Here is a 20,839-nt window from a genome sequence, read left to right as displayed (position 1 = left end):
TACTCTAATGTATAAATATTTTAATAACTAGAGTATTCTGTGATCTTCCATTTAGGGATAGTCTTCAAAGTTCCTTTTTGAGGAAGGAGAGAATATACTAAGTGAAATGTTTAAAAGATGCTAAAAATAAGAAATAATTTTATATTTCTGCATGTTTAGTAAATTTGCTATACCATTTTGCTGTTTATAATATTAAAAGACAATGCTGTCATGTCCCTAGTATATGAATTCTTTGCTTTAAAACAAAATTAACAACTACAATAGCATATGAGATTGGTTTTTATAGACTAGAGAATTAATTAGTAAAAATAAGCAAAGACATTGTTCAACTTGTTGGGAGTTAACTCAGTAGTGGAACTGAAAAGAAATCTATAAGGATGTTTTTCTGTGATCTTCTAACCAAGGCAACATATAAACATTTTAAAATATAAATGTTTTAACTAAAAGAAGTATTATAAAAATACCAATATTTCATTATTACACTTCATTCTTGAAAATTATGTCAAAAATACATTATTTTAAATTATATTTTTATAGGAAAAGCATTAAATGTGTTCCTGACCAAGGATTAAATAAAAATAAGACAAATAGTGAGAAAATTAAAAGTAGAGTAATAATAAAGCCCTATATTCATTTTAAATAATAAAATTAGGCCTCAAGTTCTATAGAATAGGCATGTGTATATTGTTGACAGTTAGCAACAAACATTTTTTAGCCACTTGCTGTATGCAAAATACTTTGCCAAGTTCTCAGGATATAAGAATTTAAATTGGTTTGGCTTCTGCCATGAAGGAGTATACTTCTTTAGTACATCAGTACTTTTACATGGGCGTGGTAACTCATTCTGATAAGTATCAAACCTCCTATGACTTATGGGCTTTAAGAGATGTTATGACCAAAAAATTTATTACCCTGTAGCCTGGTAATGACTACCCATTGTACTATGTAGGTATCAGAAAATGCTACATACTTCAGTGCACTTTTGTGAATATTCCGTACATCAGTGCAGATTTCAACCTAATCATGCCATCTTATCAAATATAATTGCCCATTCTCTCATAGGATCCTCCACAAAGAATCCATCTTATCTGATACAGGTCTTCCTCTAAATCTTTTATATTTCAGGAATAGCAGTTTAGTACTTGTCGTGGATAAAGATAGTAGATTAAAAACTCTCACTCATTTTACTTTAGTTCATAATGCTTTCAACGTTCAGAGGTTAACCATTAGTCATTTGGGTGGTCTTTGTCTCTTAAAGAATGATTCCTAATGTAGTTTGAATCCCAGTGCATTATTTTCCTTGCATTAAATTTTCTTGTAGTAAGTGGTGACATTGAGAATCGTTCAGTAAATTGTTTTTGAGTTGTACTTTCAAATTTCTCAAGTGGGTTTTCAGCAAATGCTTTTTGTTGATAATGGTAATAGTATTTCAGTATTTAATTTTAAAAAGTAAAGAACTTTTCTAGTTCTTGATTAATTGATAAATCATTTAAAAGTAAAGCTGCTCACTGTCAGACTAAATAAAGGGCACCAGGAAATAATGTGCTATAAAGTCAATCTGTTATATTTATTTCCAGTGCCTCTTTCATTTTAACAGCTATCAACATTATTTTCAACTTAACAACTAGCAGCAACAACCAAAACCATAAAAACGATTACCAGGTCTTTAAAACAGTGATAAAAGGAGCTTCAGAATACTTTTCAAAGAATTATTAAGATTGTCTAGGGAAGAAAAATATGTATGCCTTTATGTTTATATATTAGTTTAACCTAGAATAAAGAGATAAATGGATGCTTAATTAGTTAATTTCATACAAGTAGAAGGCTTAAGTATGAAATGGCTTAAGTTGAGGAATTACCTATATATTCCTTTGTTCAGTTCTGGTTTAGAATATCCTAATCTGCTTTTAAAAGAACTTTTGTCCTTATACCCAAACCATACTTTTAACTATCTCTGCTTAGGAGGAGCCCAAGACAAGAAAGATAAAGATGCCATGGGTAAGGAATAAGGTGCATTCAGAACTGTTCTAAAGCCTGTTCACTGTAGCTGCTCATGTTGTCTAGTATTCATCAGTTCTTGTTAGTTTGTGAATCAGTTTGAAAAATGAAAATAATTAAAATAATGTTCAAAGTATAACCCCATCCCCTCCTTTTTTTTAGCTCAAAACCAGATAAGTTATTCTTTATTGTCTTTTGAAGGGTAACTTTAAAAAAAGTAATTTATCCCATACTTGATACATACATACATACATATTTGTATACACATGTACTAGTTTCAATGCTTAGGTATTATAACCATCAAAAACTTAAATGATAAAATAAATTTCATTTAAGTTTGTTGTTTTTGTTTTGCTAGGCAGTGGGGTTAAGTGACTTGTCCAGGATCACACAGCTAGTAAGTGTCAAGTGTCTGAGGTCGGATTTGAACTCAGGTCCTCCAGACTCCCGGGCTGGTACTCTATTCCACTGCGCCACCTAGCTGCCCCCCATTTAAGTTTTATGAAAGTTGATGGTTTTCAAAAGATTGCTGTGAAAACAAACCTTACAAATGTAGTGTTATATAAAACCTGTCGTTCAGACTCTCCATCTGCCAATTAATATTTCATTTGTGGCTATGATTTTGATTTGAAGTAGCAAAGCCACATTTTCCTACATTATTAGCACTAGTTTGTTTTTTAATGAATTATTTCCTTATAGCAAAATAATATTAGTTTCAGATACTCTTAAAGTTTCCAGGATCAGTTGCATTCACAACCATTTTGTGTAGTTTAAAGTGCTCAATCTTGGCTACTTCGAAACAAAAGTATGATGTTAGTAGAACCATACTGCAAGGATATAATAAATAAGCTTTAATGAGTTAGTGTTGTCAACTAACTTGATATATTAATAGCAGTACAAATTGTTCTAGAATATCTAACACCTGTAAGGTTTGATAAGGTAATTGTCGCATGCTTTGACTTTAATTAGAATTTTAAAAATCTGCATTACTATAGAAACGTATTAAAAATAGCATATCAATGCTTCCCACAATCATTTTTAGTTTCTTACTGCATGCAATAAAGGTTTTTTCCTTAAAATGCCATGGTTTGAGTTTGTTCCTCATACTCTGTAAACCTATTGTAAAATAATGGAGTATTTTCTTTAAAATATATTCCTGGACATGCTCACTGTTATGTAATGTTTATTTGAGTTAAATAATTTTATATATTACCATTAGTAAAATAATAGAACTTTTGTTGTTAGAAAGAAATAAAAAAAGTAAATAACCCTCAACTGTAATTTCTCAAATTAGGAAAATATTCTTTATTAATTTCAAACTATAATTTTGTATTTACATTTAATAATTGGTCAATTCTGAAGTTTCATAGACTGGATACACCTGAATTTCACTTCATATAAAATGTCTGAAACCAGAATATATCAATATTATATATCAAATATTGATGTCCCATAATATATTGTCACAGAGTTAGATTCCAGGGTTGTTTTTTTTTAAATAAAATGAATGATAGAAGTGCTACTATTTATATTAGTCATTACAGGTTGTGTTTGATGTCTTCATCTTAATATTATCTTTCATTCTGTTTTATTCCTTTCTTGAAGCAGTGTAAATCTGGGCTTAACAAACAGAGACAGGTACAGCAACTTTTTGTGAATTCTCATTCACTTACCTTATTAGAATTGTTTAGAAGCTATCCTTGGCACTTTCAGGCTGGGCTGAAAATAAACCAATGCTCATTTTGATTTTTTTGTTTAGTTTGCAAAGCTGCTTTTAGCTTTTTGCATGGCATGAATTTCTGGCTAATGATTTCTAAGTATATTTATTAAAGAAAATAAAGCCAATATTCTGTCAAAACATGTTTTGACACAAAATAAATTATCCCCAAAGTAATTTAACTTTTTAAAAGTACTGGACCCTTTAAAAGTATGTAGGTGTTGCTTTTTTGAAGAATAATTCAGATTTGTGTGCAACTTTTTGAAGTTTACATTTTAGGAAGTACTTCCAACATGCTAGTTTTTGTACTTAATGTTAAAATAAGTTTTCTTTGCCACTAAAGCTTGTTGACTTAAAATAAGAATACAGCTAAATTTTAGTCTTCCCATTGAAATAATCCATGTGTTCACTATGAATTAATGCATTTAAATATTTTTAATTTGAAAATAATTAAAGCACAAATTGGAAAAAATTAAATTAACTAAGGTTATTGGCACTTTGATACTTTTTTAATTTCCTAAGTTTTCCGCCAGTAATAACATTTATGTAGTACTTTAAGGTTTACAGAAGTCTTTCTTGATATAGCAGCCCTTTGAGGTAGGTATTATAGAGAAGGAAACTGAGGTACTGAGAAATTAAGTGACCTACTCTTTGTTGTTAAACAGCTAGTAAAGTTTTGAGGGCAGGATTTGAACTCAGAGATTTTTTTTAAACTCCAAAATGTACTGTGTACTATACCAAAAAGATACGATATGGTAGGTTATTTTTATTCAAGATCCATTTCAGAATAATTATTATCTGTGATTATTGTTCTGGAAAGGACCTTGCAGTTAAAATTAAAGATATTGCACTGATTAATTCCAAACTTTCCAAATATGTCTTACTAATGAATTTTAAATGAGCAGAACTTTTATTTATTCATATGGATAGATTTTGAATATATCACATAAGTTTGTTAGAATTATAGTGTTAGTGAATTTTAAAACTGCCTAATAGTTTAGGTTTCTTTGTTTTTTGTTTTTTTGGCTAGGCAGTGGGGTTAAGTGACTTGCCCAGGGTCACACAGCTAGTTAAGTGTTATGTGTCTGGGTCTGGATTTGAACTCGGATCCTCCTGAATCCAGGGCCGGTGTTTTATCCATTGTGCCACCTAGCTGCCCCCCATAGTTCAGTGTTTTAAGCAGTCAAGATAAGGTAATAGCAGTGTGAATTCTTACTATTTTCTTCTTTTTTTATTTTTTATTATTTTTAAATTTTTTTCTTCCTTTTGTAAACTATTTTTATGTTCCTTAAAAGTAGCTGCTTATCTAAAAAAGTATAATTAGAAATGAATGATTAGCTGAGAGACTTGAAACGACTTTGCCATGTTTTTTAAATTTAATTTTATTCTTTTCATATAACAAAAATCTGCTTTATCTTCCTTCTGCTCCCTCAATTGAAAAACAAAGAAAAAAAGGAAAACAAAGCTTTTATAATAAATGTGAATGATTAAGGAAAGCAAATTTCTGCATTAGCCATGTCTGATAACTATGTCTCATTCTGTACTCTTAAGTTCCTCCTCTGTCAAGAACAAAAACAGAATGTTTCATCATCATTTCTTTGGAATTATGATTGATGATTACATTGATTGGAGTTCTTAAATCTTTCAAAGTTACTTGCATTTACAGAGTTGTTGTGATTGTATACACTGTTGTCCTGGTTCTGCTCACTTTACTCTATATCAATTCATACAAGTTTTCGCAGGTTTCTCTGAAATCGTCTTCTTCATTATTTCTGTGGCACAGCGGTATTCCATTATGTTCACATATTATGTTTGGTTCAGCTATTTCTCAATTTATTGGCACTTCATTTCTAGTTCTTTTATGCAACATAAGGGACTCCAAAAGATATTTTGTTCATATCAGCCCTTCTTTGATCTCTTTTGGGGGTTAGGCATTTTTATAGTACTGTTAGATTAAAGGGTATGCACAGTTTAGTAACCTTTTGGACCCAATTACAAATTGCTCTACAGAATGGTTATTTCAGTATCACTCTGTAATATTATAGTTAGTTTTGATTTGAGAAAAAAAAATTTCAAGTAGCATAGAGATGCAAGATGTTATACATCATTTAAAACAAGAAAACCATAGCCTAGAAGGCTTTTCTCTAATGCAGTGTCTTACACAAATATGGTTTTAACAATATTTTATTTTTCCCAATTGTATCTAAAATAATTTTCGACATTTGTTTTTTAAAAATTTTGAGTTCCCCATTCTCTACATACCTTTCCCACTCTCCACCCTGAGATAGTAAACAATTTAATGTAAGTTATATATGTGCAGTCATGCAAAACATATTTCTTTATCAGTCATGTTGTGAAAGAAAACACGAACAACTCTCCCTCCCCAAAATAAAGAAAGTGAAAACCAGTATGCTTCGATCTGCATTCAGATTCCATCATTTCTTTCTCTGGAGGTAGATAGCATTTTTCATCATAAGTCCTTTGGAATTGTCTTATATCATTGTGTTGCTGAGAATAGCTAAGTCATTTACAATTCTTCATTGTAAAGTATTGCTGTACAATATTCTGCCCTGGAACGGTGACCAGGAATGCCGCTCCTTCTCACCCTGGAACTGTGACCTGGGTCTGTGACCCAGATCCCCGTTTGGGCAACACAACAAAGTTCTGCACTCAGTGTCAGCAAAGTGTTCCCTGTAATCTCTTTCTGACCCTTGTCAGAACCTCTTATTGTTTATGGGCTGAGAGCTCAGGGAGTCACTGCTACTGGTTCAATATCCCCCAAGACCTGTACTAGCTTGTTGGGTCAGGGCCTGCTTCTGGCTTGCCTGGTGGTGCTGAGCCTTGCTGCAGGTTTGAACTGGGATTGCAGGCCTCAGGGTCTTGCAGGGCCTTGTTCCTGACTTGCCTGTGCTGGACTGTGCTCCACTCTTACTTCAGTGAAACAGACCTTCCCTATTTACCTTCTAAGTTGTCTTGAGCTAGAAATTGTTTTACCCTGTCCTTTTGTTGGCTATGCAGTCCAGAAGTTGTTTTGAGGTGTAGTTTTTTAGAGGGCAATTTGGGAGAGCTTAGGCAAGTTTCTGCCTTATTCTGCCATCTTAGCTCTGCTCTCTCCATGTAAATGTTAAAATCAGATAAAATGCATTGACAATTACAAAAAGAAGTCATTTGACTCTTCACTTAATGTCAAACAAAACATAAAACAGAAAGATAGGCATTCACCAAAGGTGTTTTCCTCTGCCATTATACAGCCTCGTTGCTACCAGTAATGCTGTCTTTGATACAAATTGTCTTTCTTCCTAAGCCTTATACATAAAACTCAAAATCTACCTCCCATTTCCATGCCTTTGCACAAGTTGCCCCCTATTTCTGGAATTCATTTTTTCTGCAACACTTTCTCTTTGATGCTCTGGTTTCCTTCATACCTCCCCTTAAGCATCACCTGCTTTCTGAGGTCTTTCTTGATTCCCCCAACTGCTGGTACTCTCCCCAGTTACCTACTTTCTTTCTTTCCCTCTTTCTTTCTTCTCTACAATTTTATATTTACCCCTTTCTTCCCTGAGAGGATGTATGTTCCTTCAGAGCAGGTACTCTTTCATTTTCTCTTTGGAACCCCAGAACTTAGCACAATACATAGACTGGTGTATGTCATTAAAAACAGTTTGACCAAAGATATGAACAAGCAGTTTTCAGATGAATTAATCAAATCTATCTATAGTCCTATGAGAAAATGCTCTAAATCACTATTAATGAGGGAAATGCAGATTAAAAGAACTCGGAGGTACCACCCCATACCTATCAGATTGGCTAATAAAACAGAAAAGGAAAATGATAAATGTTGGAGGGGATGAGGGAAAATAGAGACACTAATGCCTAGCCTAAGGGATGCAGTTGTTTGAACAAACTTGGCCTAGATCTGAATAAGAATGAAAAAATGGGCTGGATTATATTTGGGAAATAGTGTAGCCCATCTTTTCAATATCCCTATTCTTCCAGATAATATCACAGATACTATTACAACCTCTGAAGAATAAAAATATGATGAATAAAATGCATTATGTGTGTATGTATGTCTTACATACACACACACACACACATATACTGATATACATATGTGTATATGTATATATACAAACACACTGTAACATTTCCAATGGATAGTTCGGCACCAGAAGTAGTCTAAAAAGTATCATTATGAGTCTCTTTCAGCACAGGTCCCTGTATATAGTTCTGTCAAATTGGAGTATGGTTTGGGTCATCATCATCCATTCAAATTTATAGTTGATAAGTCTCTTTCTGAAGTTCCATAGGAACAAGTTAAATGGCATGAATTCAAAATGAAAAGCATTTAATCGAACAGTGGCAAGGTTGTGACAAGCAGTTAATCCAAGTATCAATATGCCTAACACACATACTAGGTAAATTCTTTCCTCCCCTCAAAGGAAGACTTTGAGTCAACTCTTTGTACCATTCCCACTGTATTGTCAGCACAGCAGAAGGGACACACAGCCAGTTTCACTCATGGTGCTGCTTGTGGAAGCTATTTTGCCAAATCAGCTTCTCTTCATATTCAATTTGGCAGGGGTAGAGAATGCAGCTAACTTTAGGTAAATGAGGCCATGAGTTTCATTCATTTTCAAAGTCTGGACAGGATGCCATGTTTCAGGAACATTATACTAGATATTTACCTACTTTCTCTACAAACTCATTGTTCTCTTCTCTATATTGCTCCAGTACTCTGGTTGCCTAATGATTCATTATCCATGTACTTGGCTCAGCAAGGTCTTTATGAAGGTGCCATTTTTCTAGGTCTCCTGTCTCTAATTTCTACTCATTGGACTTTCTAGAGACCTTCTTTTCAAACCTCTCAGGTGTCAGAACTTGTTCACAGCCTCTTGGACTTGTAAACCAGAGCCTTCTGGGAAATAGTCTAGAGATTTTCTCCCAGAAACCAAGTATATATCAAACCAGACCCCAAAGCATTGTAAGAGTATGGAAGCCATGTAGAGAAATGACCTTATATCTAAATCTGTCTTTATTCAGAAAAATTGGTCTACATAGATGTATTAGGGATATCTGAAATTCTTCAAATCTCACCTAAAATTCCACTTTCTACAAGAGTTCTGATCCCCTCTACTTGTTAAATGCTTTCTGTTTGGAATTACTGCTCATTTACCCAGTCTATTTCTTGTATATACAAAATTGTTTGCTTATTGTTGCCTTCATTAGAATTTTCGGTTCTTGAGTATATGTGTTTACCTTTTTTTGTATCCGCAGTGCCTTGTACATAGTAAACACTTAATCATTACTTGTTTCCTTTTTTTTTTTAATATGAAATTCTCTAGTGAATTAGAGTAAAAGTGTTAGAACATTCCATTCCTAACCATTGAAACAACTTCTATGTGCTGTTATGAGATTGGGAGTTGTGTATGTTTTTGAATGAGTAAAACCTCCCTTTTCTCTATGATTCATTACTGGAATGTATTTCATGCAATTGTTCTATTAGCACAATATAATTCAATTGTGGTTGCATGTGCATTTATAGACTTAACATTAGATATTTTAATTCTACATAAAAATGACAAAAGCTATAAATATTTAAGATTTATGTTCAGGTATGTGTTTTGTTAACTAAAACAGTAAATGAAAAATAATTGGAACGTAAACCTTGTGATTTTATAGTTAACGTCATATACTATAATTACAGTATTCCAGGAGAGGCAGCATGGCACGGAGGAGAGAATGTTTACTATGGAGTCAGGAGGACCTCGGTTGAAGTTCCATCTTTGACATCTGTTAGTTTTGTGACCCTAACCAAGTTACTTACACTTTCAGTGCTCTAGGCAATTTTGCTGAGACAATTAGTACAGAGATTGTGCTAGACTGTATTTCTAGAGGAAACTCGTCATTGAGATTTACCTGTACTAGTGAAATCACAGATCCAGCCCCTACCCTCTATATAGACTATGCACTGGAAAAAAAAAAAAGCAACACAAAACTTTAAAGATCATCTAGTTAAGACTCATTTTACAGATTGAAGTCAAGAGATACCCAGGGTAACACAGCTATTTAGGTATGTTACTGTCAGTAGTATCAGGACATACTGCCACATTTTCTTTCCTAAAATTTTATATGAAGTAATACTTATAAATTATATTTATTATCCGCAAATTATATAATCTCATTTCAGTTGGCTAGCTTTTATTAAGCACTGAGAGTACAAATAAAGGAAAAATAAATAGCTCTGCTGTCAATGAGCTTGTAGAGCAGACAACATGTATATGATTATGTTGTTGTTTTTCAGTTGTGTCTGACCCTTCATGACCCCTTTTGGGTTTTTTCTTGGCAAGAATACTAGAGAGGTTTACCATTTCCTTCTCCAATTCATTTTATAGTTGAGGAAAATGAGGCAAACAGGGAGCTCAGGCCTTCCGGACTTACAGGCCTGGCACTCTGTCCATTGTGCCGCCTAGGTACCTGTAAACAACTATGTACAGATAACGTGTATACAGAATAATTTGGAGATAAACTTAGAGGGAAGACACTAAGATTAAAGAGGACCTTTTTTTTTAAGCACAGTTTTTTTTTCATTTGCTAAGTATCTCTCCCACCTAATAAGGCAAGAAAAACAAAACCTATTACAGATACATCTAGTCATGCAAAACAAATGTCTATATAAGCCATGTTTCTTTCTCCTCACCCCTCCCAGAAAAAAAATCAAGAAAAAGAAAACAAGTACGCTTCATTATGCACTCTGAATCCATCATCTCTGTATCTGGATATGGATAGCATGTTTCATCATGAGTTCTTTGAAGTTGTGGTGGGTCATTATATTGATCAGAATTACTAAGACTTTCACCAAGTTGATTGTCTTTACAATATTGCTGTTACTGTGTAGATTGTTCTCCTGATTCTGCTCACTTTACTTTGTATCATTTCATGCAGATGTTCCCAGGCTTTTCTAAAATTGTATCCTTCATCATTTCCTACAGCATGATAGTATTCCATCACATTCATATATCATAATTTGTTCTGCTGTCCCCCAGTTGATGGACATCCCCTCAGTTTATAATTCTTGGCTGCACAAAAGGAACTGCTATAAATAATTTTGTACATAGGTCCTTTTCCACTTTCTTTGATCTCTTTGGACTGTAGCCATAGTAACAGTATTGCAATTTACAGTATTTCCATTGGCAACGTATGACTGTGAAAGTTGGACTATAATGAAAGCTGGGCGCTGTAGGATCAATGTTCTTAAGTTTTGGTGCTGGAGTCTCTCTTACACAGTAAGGAGGTAAAATCAGTCAGTAATTAAAGACTTTAACTCAAGCTGTTCACTGGAAGGTCAGATACTGAAACTGAAGCTTAAATACTTTGGCTACATACGGAGAAGACAGGACTCATTGGAAAAGACCCTAATGTTTGGAAGGATTGAAGGCGAAAGGAAAAGGGGATGGCAGAGGATGCGATGGATAGGTAGTAACATGGAAACAATGAAATGAACTTGGAACATGAATGAGAGACATTGGAGGACAGCAGGGTCTAGTGTGCATGAGGCATGAAGAGTTGGACATGACTAAACAAAAGCAGTATTGCTGGGTCAAAGAGCATGCACAGTTTAATAGCCTTTTAAGCATATTACAAATTGCTTTCTGGAATGATTCGACTAGTTCGCAGTTCCACTGGCTACAATAGGGTCCTTGTTTTCACACATCCTCTCCATTATTTGTCATTTTCTTTCTTTCTTGTCTACTTTTTTCATATGACTTTTAATAACTTTGATTTCTTCCTCTGAAAACTGCCTGTTCATATCCTTTGACCATTTATCAGTTGGGGAGTGGCTCTTTTTCCTGTAAGTTTGATTCATTTCCCTATATATTTCAGAAATGAGACCTTTTTCAGAGAAACTTATGGCAAAGATTTTTTTTACAGTTTACTACTTTTCTTCTAATTTTACCTGCGTTGATTTTGTTTTTTTGCAAAATCTTTTAAATTTTATGTAATAAATTTTTTTCACTTCCCGTAAGCCTTCATATCTCTTTTTTAGTCACAGACTCTTCCTCTATCCATAGATCCGACGAGGGATTTCTTCCCTGCTGCACAAATTTGTTATCATTCTTCATATCTAAATCATTCACTAATTTTGAATTTATTTGGTAAGTGGTGTGAGATGTTCTGTGCCTAGTTTCTGTCTAACTATTTTCAAATTTTCACAACAATTTTTGTCAAATAGTGAGTTCTTGGCCCATGTTTGTGATATGTTGCTATAATCTCCTTGCTACTATTTTATTAAAAGTTTTACATCAGTTTTCATTAGGGAAATTTATCTATAGTTTTCTCTGTAATTTGCTCTTCCTGGTTTAGGTATCAAAACCATATTTGTGTCCTAGAAGGAATTTGATGGGACTCCTTTTTCTGTTGTTTTTTTTTTTCCCCAAATAGTTCATATAGTAATGGAATTAATTGTTCCTTAAAGGTTTGGGGGAATTCATCTTTAAATAATCTATCCCTACAGTTTTTTCTTAGGTAGCTAATTTATGGCTTATTCAGTTTCTTTTTCTAAGATACAGTTCCTGGGCAATTTATATTGCTGTAAATATTGATATTTAATTTAAATTGTTTTATTTGGCTGTATAATTGGGCAAAATAGAGCCTAAAAATTGGTTTTATTGGTTGTGAATTCATCTTTTTCTTTTTTGATACTGTTAATTTGGTTTTCTTTATTTTAAAAATTAAAATAAACAATGGTTTTTCAATTTTATTTTTTCCAAAAAACATCTTCCAGTTTTATTTAGTATTTGAATGATTTTTTATACTTTAAATTTCATTAATTTTTCCTTTCATTTTCAGGAATTCTGTTTTGATTTTTAATTGGGGAGTTTTAATTTCTTGTTTTCCTAATTTATTTGCACAACCAATTTGTCGATTTTTCTCTTCTGTCAATGTAAGCATTTAAAGATATAAATTTTCCTTAAATATTGCTTTGGCTGAATCTCACAAATTTTCTCATATTGTCTCATTGTGGTCATTATCTTTTTTGAAATTTTTTGTTGTTTCTGTGACTTGTTCTTTGAGCCATTCATTCTTTAGGATTAGATTATTTGGTTTCTAATTCTTTTGAACCTATGCTTCAAAAACCCTTAATTGAATGTAATTGTATCGTATTGTAGTCAGAAAAATATGCATTTAATATTTCTGCTTTTCTGCATTTGTTGATGAGGTTTTTATGCCTTAGTATAGGTCAGTTTTTGTGGAGGTGCCGTGTATGTCTTTATAAATGCACACACACAAATAGATATATTCTTTTCCGTTCCCATTTAATATTCTCTAGAGAGCTAGCATGTCTAACTTTTCTAAAGTTCTCTTCATCTCCTTAATTTTTTTTCTGAATGGTACAATAGACAGCTGGCTGGGCCTAGAGTCAGAAGGACCTGATTCAAATCTGGTCTCAGATACTTGCTAGCTGTGTGACCCTGGGCAATTAATTTGACCTCTGTTTGCCTGTTTCCTAGTCTATAAAATGGGATTAATAGGGCACTTGCCTACCATGGTTTTTGTTCACATTAAATGAGATAAGTGTAAAGTGCTTAGCATAGTGCCTGACACATAGTAAGCATGAATGTTAGATATTGTTGGGTTTTTTTCATATTATTTATCTAGTTCTGAGTTGAATAAATATGATTTTACTATCTATTTCTTCCTATAATTCATCTAATTTTTCTTTCGAGAATTTGGATTCTGTGCCACTTTGCTGCATATATATTCAGTATTGGTATGGTACCTATTAATAAAATATTGTTTCTCTGTTTATCTTAGATCTATTTTTGCTTTTGCTTTGTCTGAGATCATGATTACCACCTCTGCCTTTTTTACTATAGCTTAAGCATAGTAGAATCTGCTTCAGCCTCTCGTTTAACTTTATGTATACCTTTCTGTTTCAAAGGTATTTCCTATAAACAATTTATTATTGGATTCTGGCTTCTAATCATTCTGCTATATATAGGTGAGCTTATCTCATTCACATTCATAGTTATGATTGCTGATTTCACATTTCCCTTTATCCTCTTTCCTTATACTTAGACTTCTCCTTAGAATTCTGTTTTGCTTAATACCACTGCCTCCTTTTTATCTACTGTCCCTCTTATTCCCCCCCCAACCTTTCTCTTAACCCTTTTCCCTCCTATTTCTCTAGTAAGATAAATTTCTGTACCCAGTGGAGTATGTATCTGTATTCTTTCCTCCTTGAACCAGTTCAGATGAGAGTGAGGTTCATGTGTTCCCACAGCTTCCTCCATTATATAAATTCTTCTTTAAATGCCCCATTTATATGAGATAATTTCCTTCTCATCTCTTCCACCTTCTCCTAGTGCATTCCTCTCTGCCACCCTTCCATTGTTCTTTTGAGATCATCCCAGCATAATAAAATCACACCTAGTCCCTCCATCTAACTAGACTCTGTCTGAGATCCCTAATGATGAAAAAGTCCTGATGGGTTACATGTGTCCTCTCCCCATTTAAGAATCTAGGTAGTATATGTTGTATCCCTTATGATTTTACCTTCATGTTTATCTTTTTCTGTTTCTCTTGAGTCCTGCATTTGAAAATCAAATTTTCTATTCAGCTCTGGTCTTTTCATCAAAATTGCTTGGAAGTCCTCTATTTCATTAAAAATCACCCTTTTCCCCCTGCAAGATTATATTCAGTTTTGCTGGTTTGGTTATTCTTGTTTGTAATCCTAGCTCCTTTGCCTTCTAGAATATCATATTCTAAGCCTCCCATTCTTTTTTAGTGATGGCTACTAAATCCTGTGTATCCTAATTGTGGTTTCAGGACATTTAAATTATTTCTTTTTGGCTGCCTGCGGTATTTTTTACTTGACCTGAGAGTTCTGGATTTTTAGATTCCTGGGAGTTTTCATTTTGAGATTTCCTTTTGGAGGTGACTGGTGCATTCTTTTGATTTGTACTTTGCCCTGTATTTCTCAGAAATATGTCACTCCTTTATAATTTCTTGAAATATATTTAGATTCTTTTTGTTCATGGCTTTCAGGTGGACCAACAATTTTAAAATTATCTCTCCTTTATCAGTTTTCCAGGTTACTTGTTTTTCTTATGAGATATTTCACAGTTTATTCCATTTTTTCAATCTTTTAACTTTTTTTATTATTTTTTTCATAGCTTTTTTGGCTAATTCTGGTTTTTAAGGAGTTATTTTCTTTAGTAATGTTCTTTAACTTGTGTACAAAGCTATCAATTCTCTTTTCATAACATTCTTCCAAAGCTCTCATTTCCCCCCATTTTTTTCCTCTACCACTCTTATTTGGTTTTTAAAATCTATTTTTTTCTTTTATCTCTTTAACTCTTTTCGGAATTTTTGTTGGGCTTGTGTTAGAGCTGCACTTTTCTTTGAAGGTTTGCTTGTGCGTATTTTCTACTTGTTCTCTTCTGTGTTTATGTTAAGGCTTCCCTTTGTTTTGAGTTTCCTACCCTGGTTATTCCCCCAAAGGCTTAGAGGTTAGGGCTAAAGGTTAGCAATGGGTTTTCCCTCTGCTTTTGGTTTCAGAGTCACAGAGTAATATTTTTGTAAGTTGTTCTTTGCTCCCTACACAACTAGGCCTTTCTCACTCATAGCTGCTTCTCTCTGCCCTGGAACTGGGTAATGAGTGATAAAGCTGGCAGCTGGCACTTGTTGCTGTTCCTAGTGATGATTTAGGGGTCACTTGTGATGTCTTTCTGCCATACTGTTTCCAGTCTTGAGGTTCAGTCTCAGCCCCTTTAGTCTCTAGGTGCTGGAATGCTCCACTCTGCAGCCCCTGCACTTATAGCCAGTCACCATCCCAGTGTCTGCAGACCTCCCTATCTTCCTAAGCTGCCCTGGACTATAAAAATGATTCACTGTGACTTTATCTTGGCTTTTCTGATCAGAATTTAGTCTCACACATTTCCTAGATTGTTATGGGAAATGTGTAGTGGGCGAGCTAGGCAAAGTTTTGACTCTCGTTCTACCATCTCAACTCTGCCTCCTGAGAAAAGCTTCTTAAGAAGGTGAGACTACCTGAAACTTGAAGAAAGCTAAGAGGTAGAGAGGAGTAGAGGTTTCTAAGCGTGGGGGACAATAAATGAAAATGTTTGGAGTTGGGGGAAAATGTTATGTTCAAGAAACAGCAAGAACTCCCATGTCACTGGATCACAGAGTACGTGAAAGGAAGAAAGGACATTTATTAATGCCTGCTGTGTTCCAGGCACTGTGTTAAGTACTTTACAGATATCTTGTTTGATCTTCAGTAATCTTGGGAGCTAGGTGCTATTGTTATGCCATTTTATAATTGAGGAAACAAAGGTAGACAAAGGTTAAATGACTTGTTTGGAATCACACAGCTGGTAAGTGTCTGAGGTGGGATTTGAACTCAGGTCTTCTTAACTCCAGACCTCACTCTCTGTCCTCTCTACTACTTAGTTGCCTCATTTGGAAGGAACTGGAGGGAAGTAAGCTATTAGACTAGAAGAGTAGAAGGGAGCCAGGTTATAAATGGCTTTGAAAGTCAAACAGAGGATTTTTATATTTGATCCTAGAGGTAATAGGAGGCCACTGGAGTTTTTTAAATAGGAGACTGACATAATCAGATCTTTCTTTGTAGAAGATCATTTTGACATCTGAGTAGAAGATGGATTGGGGTGAGGAGAGACTTGAGGCAGGGAGACCAGTAAGTATACTATTGCAAAAGTAATCCAGACCTGAAGTGATAGAGGTCTATACAAGGGTTGTCATAAGTCAGAGGAGAGAAGGAAGCATATACGAGATTAATGAAAGAAGGCAGAATGGACACGAGTTAGCAGCAGATTATCAGGGGTATGAGAGAGGGTGAAGAGTCAAAGGTGACAACTGGGTCTTGATGAGGAGGAGGGTGGTGCTACCCTTAACATTAGTAGGAAGGTTACAGGGAAGCACTTGGGGATGAGGGGATAATTCAGTTTGGACATGTTGAATTTAAGATGTTTCTGGGACATCTACTTTGAGATGTCTAAAAGATGATTTGAGATGTGAGACTAGAAGTTAGAAATATTAGGGCTGAAGTCCATTTGAGAACCATATATATAGAAATACAAATGAAAATCATTGGAATTGAGATTACCTAGTATAAAGAGAGGAGATAGCATAGCGTTAGACAGAAATTTGGGAGATCCCTCACTGTTAGCTGGAGAAACCTGAGTGAGAATCAACCGAAGGAGAAAGAGAAGTTAGATAGAAGAACCAGGAAATAATGATGTCATGAAAACATAGAAGGAAGTACGTGAAAGTAAAGCGTGATCTGCAGTGTAAAAGGCTTAATTTTTTAAATAGCTATATTGTATCCTAGAATTCTCTTTCTTCCTATGCAAATTCATCAAGTGAAAAATTTATCATATGACATTAGCCTAATGCTGGACCTAGTATCAGTCTATTCAGTTTCTAAAATAAAGATTACATTTTTCTTGGCCTTTGAAGAGTATAAGATTTTTATCTTCAAGTTGGGCAAGTGACTAAAAAACATTTTGTGCATTGTTTTTAAAAGTAGTCTAGAGTGAATTTTTATAAAGACATTCAACTATAGTTCTAAGCAAAGAATAAATATATCATAGAGCACATAGTATGTGCAGTAATATGAAATTGTATATTTTATAAATGTTCATTGAATTTATTGAATAATAGGAATTTTATCTAAATATGAAACTTAATGAATATTTAAATGAACAAGTTATTGCTTATTTAGGGAAACTACTAAAGTAGCTAGAACCTACAATTACATCTTTCATGTAATTACAGTCTTTGAAAGAATTCTTGGAATATTTGCATACTATGAAATCTTTAAGGATAGACTGTTATTTTTCACTGATGGTTTAAACATTCACCTACCTAAATTCAAGAGATTGGACCAATCATCTCTAAGGACCTTTCTTATGTATGTTATCTTAAATTATATTTTAACCACAATGATAGTTATCATTGTTTATGACTATAAAATTTTTTATTAAACTAAGCTTGTGCTTGCCTAGATTTCTTTGGGCTTAGATGGGTCTGTATTGCTGTCTGAGTATTTTTAGGTTTAGTCAGTTCTTCATCTATTACAGACTTTTGTGCCTTTAAAATTCATTTATCTGATAGTAACCATATTGATCCTTTACATATAACTGTATGTTGTTATTCACTAGTAATTTACTTTGAATAGTACTTGTTACTTGGAGACATTTTTTCCCTAGTGTTGAAAGGTTAGAACCTTGCCTTACGACGAGAGAATAGAATTCATTACATAGATGTACTTTCTAACCTAGTAATCTACCTCTGTCTAGACAAATGAATAAAGCGTTCCTTGGATATATCTTGAAAACTTAAATCTATGCTTTTTGAATATATTCTTGCCTTTTACATAGCTAGTAGTGTTTTTAACTAAATTATAGACTAGTGATTATTGATTTAAAAACTTAATTTAACTGAGTCTAATAACATTTTTATGAGTAAGATGATTTTAAGAGTATGATGTGATTCAGTATGTCTTTCTTTGCTTTTCACTTATCTTCTCTCTAAAAAAGCTTCATACTGATATTGTATACAATAGTATTTTATATAGGAAATATTAGTATTTATTTGATATTAAGTGACATAATTCAGTTAAAATAATACCAAACATGAAAATAAATAGTGCTTATAATGTAGAAATATTGATAATTTTTTGTTTTTCTAAAGTACCTGATACCTTAGTCTTTTAGTTTGTCGTGATGTACTTTGTGTCTGTATTTTCTTTGTGATTATGTATTTTTTAAATAAAATGAATGCTTTTACCTCCAGTATGTTCTACATCATGGTTTCCTCATCTTTTTCTATCAATGATGTGATTGTCAATTTGCTGGAGATCATGAGGGGGTTATTTAAGTGCCATTTGTATGACTTCATCCATTACTCCAAACATGTTCATACATATACACAAAATATAGTGTACTTGTAAGTGTGTGTGGAGTGGGTGGTGTACACCTACAAATACAAATGTCATTTGTGTATGTTTCAACTAGAGTTCAATGCCATGTTAATATCTAACATTTAACAACAATTCTACGGTAGTCTTGGAGGCTAATGTATCCTCTGTAATTCAAATCATGTAATTTTTACTTGGAGGTAGGTTTCTTAAATGATCTTCTAGAATGGTCTTGGTTTCTACTAAGAGTAATATATCAAGTTCCCCCAGCTGGTGTTTATGGTGGTGAGTACAAGAATTAAAGACAGTCTTTATTCTCCCTTTAGTGTTTACACATGCCTATCCTGATGCAGAATCGACAGAGGGGGACAGGAAAAGCAGTATGTCACTCCATACTGATCTGCCCTTGCTACAAATAACTATTATAAGCTACTCTTATTTTTGCCTTTTAAATAATAGATTTAAATTTTTTTGATATGGTATCTTCAACTAATGACATAACTAAGAAATAAATCTACTTTTCTTTTTCATGATGGGCTGCATACATTGTTACAAGGGAAATTTAAAATTCTACCAGCATTTACTTAAAATATAGCAGATACCAGAAATCTTTAGGATTTTTATGTTTGTTTTTTTATTTTGGTTAAGGCATTCTATAAGGTGCGTTATAGAATTTGGGAGGAAACACATAAATAATTGTATTTGGGGGTTATTTTTTTTCTTTTGGTGTTTGTAGACACTTGGATTCTCTATGTAAGTGAGCTTTTTTTTTAATATACTTTCCTCAAAGTTTATCTCTTTTGTTTTTCTCTTGATTAAGGCATATTCAGAAAACACTCTTCCATTTGGGCTTGCTTGGTGGCTAAATGTCCTAGCCTTCTGTTTTCCTGTTTTAGAAATTTGTGATTTGAATGAAACTACAGCTTTTCCATAGTGAGGCCACACATTGGCAGTCTAACATTTTAAAATAATTTTGTACTATGTCTTAAGTAATATTCCCTTCCCATTTTATCAGTATAGGTGATTTTGGACTATTCCTTATGATAATTTCTTAAATTATTGAATTCAGTGTTAATTGTGTTGTTTTTATAGCTCCACACCATGAGATTTTGCACACCTGCATCACAAAACTTTGTATCTATAAAACATTTTAAAAATAACTATAAATGCATATTTTTTTCCCTTCCCTAGGGAACAGTGTCAGCACAGTCAGTGACATTGAACTCAATGAATGTGGATTCTGTGTGTGAGAAACTGAAACAAATAGAGGGCCTGGACCAAAGTATGATGCCACAGTACTGTGCAACAATAAAAAAGGTGACGTATGTAGTTATATACCAGACTAATATTTGAATGAGAGAAAAAATGAGGTTGTATAAAGTGAAGCCAATGAATTTAACCTCTTTTTTTGTTTTGTTTTGTTTTTTGGCAATTGTTGGGGTTAAGTGACTTGCCCAGGGTCACACAGCTAGTAAGTGTCAAGTGTCTGATCTGAGGCTGGATTTGAACTCAGGTCCTCCTGACTCCAGGGCCGGTGCTTTATCCACTGGGCCACCTAGCTGCCCCAAATTTAACCTCTTAAAGTGTACTCCCTCAAGAGCAGAAAAACCCAAATCTAAACATGATTCTGTCTTCATCATCCCAAGTTTTCAGTTTTTTCCCATTAATTTGTAACATGAGTGTGATATCTAAAAATAAACAACACTTTCAGAAACTATTACTGTAGTCAAATGGCATTACCACTTTGATTTTTAGCTCTATTTTCAGTTGAGAACCTCATCTTTTGTGTTCTTTCTCATTTTTCAGTTATTTGTATGCTTTGAATCATTATCAAAATTTGTCAGATTTAATGCAGTTTTTTAAAAAAATTGATGTTTTTAGAACCTGTTAACTTTATGATTGTGTAATTGTTCACTAATGATTTTGGGTTGGCGCAGTTATCCTGAAAGAAAGAGTTATGTGTCCTCCTAGCCAGTATACCTATAATTTGATTAGCTACCATTAATTGACTTTTAGCACCTGCTAAGTCAAATAGCCATGCGTTGAAGTAGAAAGGCTTCACTTTGATTACTCACCTTGCAGTTGAGCACATTTCCAGCAAGTTATGTTATCTTAATCAAGAATATTTTCATTAAAAATGTATCAATATAGTGAAGAATGAGTGTTCCTCTACTGAA

The 20,839-nt window shown here is 33.6% G+C and overlaps 1 protein-coding gene across 1 annotated transcript in view; it reads left to right on the top strand.

Annotated features, from left to right (window-relative positions):
• Positions 1–20,839, top strand: part of KIDINS220 (kinase D interacting substrate 220) — a 164,330-nt gene that overhangs the window by 133,381 nt on the left and 10,110 nt on the right. The window contains 1 exon segment of the mRNA XM_078149758.1: positions 19,854–19,979. Within this exon segment, the coding sequence (XP_078005884.1) occupies positions 19,854–19,979 (126 nt within the window).

This window comes from Phascolarctos cinereus, unplaced genomic scaffold, assembly GCF_003287225.1.
Source record: "Phascolarctos cinereus isolate Bilbo 61053 unplaced genomic scaffold, phaCin_HiC Scaffold_2;HRSCAF=192, whole genome shotgun sequence".
Classification (NCBI taxonomy): domain Eukaryota; kingdom Metazoa; phylum Chordata; class Mammalia; order Diprotodontia; family Phascolarctidae; genus Phascolarctos; species Phascolarctos cinereus.
This window is presented reverse-complemented; position numbering and strand designations above follow the sequence as displayed.